This window comes from Ctenocephalides felis, unplaced genomic scaffold (assembly GCF_003426905.1).
Source record: "Ctenocephalides felis isolate EL2017-DRISC unplaced genomic scaffold, ASM342690v1 CF-g0.4_SCAFFOLD_01886, whole genome shotgun sequence".
In the NCBI taxonomy this organism is placed as follows: domain Eukaryota; kingdom Metazoa; phylum Arthropoda; class Insecta; order Siphonaptera; family Pulicidae; genus Ctenocephalides; species Ctenocephalides felis.
In genome coordinates, this window is record NW_020538040.1 from 58,570,617 (window position 1) to 58,574,839 (window position 4,223).

Genomic DNA, 4,223 nt, shown 5'->3' on the forward strand with positions numbered 1-4,223 from the left:
CTCAGCTCATAGACCTGCCTTAGGGCAGTACTAATGATTAATTATTATATATATATATATATATATATATATATATATATATATGAATATATATATATATATATGAATATATATATATATATATATATATATATATATATATGAATATATATATATATATATATATACAGTAAACCCTCGCTTTACGCGGCAAGTGCGTACCGTGCAGTATAGGAACCGTGCTATAAGAGACGTAGTGCGTTCTATGGAACCTTACATAGTGCAGTATGGGAACCGTGTTATGAGAGACTCAGAGTTGGTACAAATCGCATCATTTTTATCGCGTTGTATGGAGACCAAGAAATACAACTTGAAGTAGGAGAAATACGGACGAAATGACGTGTAGGACATTGACACCTTATTCAAAAATTGGCGCGACGCAGTAGTCAGCTCAAACGTGTTCTTAGGCGGCTATTATACAATCAGGCATGTCTAAAAGATAAAAGTCGATAACAAAATTTACATCAATACCCTTTTGCACAACGAACTTATGGGCTGTTGACCAAATACCGCGTAATAAAAAGTCCGTGTAGTCGGAGGGATGTCGGATTTTTAGCTCCGTGTAGTATGGGAACCGTGTACCCAGAATGCCGTGTAAAGCGAGGGCCTACTGTATATATATCTTTGTGTGTATATTTGTATAAATATACTTAAATAACTTACCTTTTTAGTGCAGGACATTTGTGACCATCTTGTAGTTTCCATAATGTTCAAACCTATTTCACTAGTCGTTCAGTTTTTTTCCCAATCTAAGACATTGCAATTAGTGACTCATTTCACTTAAATGAAAAAATCAATTCAATCCTTGCATACGTCAGGTTTGTTATCAAATATATTATCCAGTAATTAACGCAATCTATTGATTAGGATCCTGAAAAAAAGGACAAGAGAATAGAATGCTAAAGCCAAATATTTGATATGATTGAGAATTTAAATAAGAACATACATGTTTACTCGATTTATTGTTTACACAACTATGCTTAACACTCAACTGTATCATTTTGAATAACCGCGCTAAAAAATACAAATCATCAACTAGCGCCACGGGCGAATGAAACAAGAACTAACAGCTGTCAATGTGTCAAAAAAATGCAAATTTCGTCAACCGGCTTGAACAAATTCATGCAATTTAGATTTCTTTATTTACAGTAAGGATTTATGTGAAGGGTCTAATTTTAAGTCCTAGTATTTATCTTTAATTGAAAAATACTATATTTTGGGATGTTACTTGCTCTAAAATAAAAAATTAATATCCAAGATTTGTTTACTACACGTGCGTTACTTCCAAGTTATTCAATATTTTTTACTATGTCAACAACAAGTGAAAATGGCTTAAAATGCAAACTAGAATTCGGGTATGTAATGATAATAAAATAATATATTTAACATATTTTATTATTTTATTCTGTATGCAGGGGTGGAGCAGAATTACTTTTTGACAATGTCAGATCAAAAGAAGTGGTTTTACCAAGTAACTCAGATGATTGTGAGTGCTTTTGAATTAAATCTTACTCGCTAAGGCTGCCATATTATAAGAATTTTATTATTCACTTATTCTTCAGGGACTATACGGAATCTACTAGTTTGGATGAAGTCAAACTTAATACGTGAACGTCAAGACCTATTCTTTCATGAGGATTCTGTGTATGTATAAATATAAATTTCATGTAAAAAGTTATATGAAACTAGTTTTATCTCGAATATTTGAAAATAAACTGATGTGCTTCAATGAACAATTTCTGAAGCCAACTTTTTCATTATAGGCGTCCAGGAATATTAGTATTGATCAATGAAACCGATTGGCAACTTCTGGTAATATAATCACATAAAAGTCATATGATATGATTAGGATAAATAATAATAGATCTATATAATATTACAGGGTGAATTAGATTACAAGATTGAAGAAAATGATGATATATTATTCATATCAACATTACATGGAGGTTGATAGATTTAATAATTATCCAAAAGTCAAAGGCATATCTATTTTTGATATAAATATACTTATTATATTAAATTATTTTAATACATATTTAAATTAAAGCTAATTACACAATGTTATTTCTGTTCTATACTCGTATCCTTTTTATATGCTTCATTTCATGGGATAACCAAATTGCAAAAGACAGTAGAATCAAAGATCCAGACTGATGACTAGCAGCAAGTGGCACAGGAACATAATTTAACAATGTAGTAATTCCTAATAAGACTTGTACCCAAGCCATTGCTCCCACTGCAGAAGCCGCTATATATGCCCTTCGAGGTATTTGTACCTTTCTAGAAAATAACCATAATCCAGTCAATAATGTTAAGGTTGTCGTTCCTAATATCCTATGATCTAACTGAACAGTTGCCGGATTTTCAGTGAAATTAACAAGTTTTGGTTGAAGTGCTAGTACATCATCAGGAATCCATTTATCAGCCATTTTAGGGAACGAATTATAAACTAATCCAGCATCTAAACCAGCAACAAATGCTCCTGAGATAGCTGTTAAAAATACCATTAACTTAGATGTGTGAACAAGCCTTTTAAATAATAAAGCACTCTTTGTAATGCTGGATTGTGTAAACTTCTGTGCTGGAAGCAAATGGTCCAATGCTGACCACATAAATAATGTATACAAAATGAAAGCCAAGCTCAAATGTGATGCTAATCTATACTGTGAGACTCTAGGAACATCTGATTGTCCATGAAAACGGTCTTCTAATCCAGATTTTACCATATACCATCCCATCAAACCTTGAAGACCTATGAGAGTACCAAAAATCAATACTCTTTTTTTCATTCCTTTCGAAAGCAATCCTTTAGACCAAAAGTATGCAGCAGGAATTGCAAAGAAGGCACCTATTGCTCGACCCCACATTCGATGGGCATATTCCATCCAATAAATCATTTTAAATTGTTCGAGAGTCATGTCCTTATTTTTTATTTTAAATTCAGGGTATTGCTGATACTTTGTGAATTCTGCAAGCCATTCTTCATCTGTTGTAGGCTTCTTTTCACCTAATAATTTCCAAGTCACCATTGATAAACCAGACTCAGTTAAACGAGTTACTCCCCCTAAAAATTATACTATATTTAGTCTAATTATTGGCGAGAACAATATGCTTGAGAAGTTTTGTGAAAATTCACATTTTGTAGAATACAGTTACATCTAGTTATGAATTGGATAATTAATTGAAGTAATTTAAAGCTCATAAATGGCTATTTAGATTGATAGGATAGTAAATTTAGTTATGTTAATAAAAGTAAAATAATTTCAAACTTTTGTTTACACTGGTTTATAGCAAAATGCTGTAGATATAATAGATAGCTAACATTGGTGCGTGTAAAAGAAGTACAGCTTACAAAATTTTGTTTTGAAAAAGTTAGATGTACGTTTCAGATTATTAGATGTACAGTTGCTCACAGGGATTACAATTAATTTATTATCATTTTACAAATTGTGAATAACTCAATACATTCTAACATATCATCCAATGAGCAGATATTAAAACAAACCAAGTACTACAGCAACAAAAACCATTCCTCCGCAGCCTAAGAGCCAATACCCTACAGCTTTGGATGAAGCATTGCTCTGACTAGCCGAAGTAGTTACATCAGAAGAAAACTTTTTGTAAAAGCTTTTAATAGAAGATATTTGAAACTTTTTGTCTTGTCTGTTGATCACAGAAAATGCATTTCTGTTTACAAGGGTATTGCCGGCTTTCAAAGAAGCACCTTTAAACAAATTGACAACGTTTGAACAACATACACGTGAAATACGCAACATTTTCACTTATATTAATTATTAATTAGGTATACAGTCATCTATTCAATAAATTGTTTCAATTGTTATGAACATTGAAAATCATATTTGCGACATTCTAAATCGGAATATAAGGTTATGTTTTATCTTGCATTCTTGATATGAACCACGCGATAAAAACATAGATGGTAGTCCAGTATATTGGTACACATTTTAACTTTAATGCTTAAAACGTACGTTGAAGTTTGAATAAAGTTATTAATTGTGTAAATTGAAGGAATAGTGTATTTTGAAAACATAGTTTGTTTATTGAAGGCATTTCACATTTTCTCATATATAAGTTATGTTTATACAATTTTCCACAAAAAAAAAAAAATTCATTCGCAATTGCAGGAGCTAACAGTCAAGTAAGTAGTATTCAGTAATTGATAT

The 4,223-nt window shown here is 31.4% G+C and overlaps 2 protein-coding genes across 2 annotated transcripts; one reads left to right on the plus strand and one right to left on the minus strand.

Moving 5' to 3' along the window:
- Window positions 1-1,151: 1,151 nt before the first annotated feature.
- On the plus strand, window positions 1,152-2,088 carry LOC113376886 (ubiquitin-related modifier 1). Its single transcript, XM_026616976.1, has 5 exons — window positions 1,152-1,394; window positions 1,455-1,525; window positions 1,602-1,683; window positions 1,803-1,851; window positions 1,922-2,088. Exons 1-5 carry the CDS (start codon window positions 1,348-1,350, stop codon window positions 1,988-1,990), a joined length of 318 nt encoding a protein of 105 aa, XP_026472761.1. The 5' UTR covers window positions 1,152-1,347; the 3' UTR covers window positions 1,991-2,088.
- LOC113376884 (cytochrome c oxidase assembly protein COX15 homolog) lies at window positions 2,083-3,944 on the minus strand. The gene is made up of 2 exons (XM_026616975.1): window positions 3,545-3,944; window positions 2,083-3,103 (listed from the first exon to the last, which is right to left on the minus strand). Exons 1-2 carry the CDS (start codon window positions 3,813-3,815, stop codon window positions 2,112-2,114), a joined length of 1,263 nt encoding a protein of 420 aa, XP_026472760.1. The 5' UTR covers window positions 3,816-3,944; the 3' UTR covers window positions 2,083-2,111.
- Window positions 3,945-4,223: the final 279 nt, after the last annotated feature.

Excerpts from the sequence above, each read along its gene's own strand:
- LOC113376886 (XM_026616976.1), top strand. The coding sequence starts at position 1,348 with ATGTCAACAACAAGTGAAAATGGCTTAAAATGCAAACTAGAATTCGG. Across the intron at positions 1,395-1,454 it reads AAATGCAAACTAGAATTCGG|GGGTGGAGCAGAATTACTTT; the intron begins GTATGTAATGAT and ends TTCTGTATGCAG. Across the intron at positions 1,684-1,802 it reads TTCTTTCATGAGGATTCTGT|GCGTCCAGGAATATTAGTAT; the intron begins GTATGTATAAAT and ends TTTTCATTATAG.
- LOC113376884 (XM_026616975.1), bottom strand. The coding sequence starts at position 3,815 with ATGTTGCGTATTTCACGTGTATGTTGTTCAAACGTTGTCAATTTGTTT. Across the intron at positions 3,104-3,544 it reads TTTTGTTGCTGTAGTACTTG|GGGGAGTAACTCGTTTAACT; the intron begins GTTTGTTTTAAT and ends TATAATTTTTAG.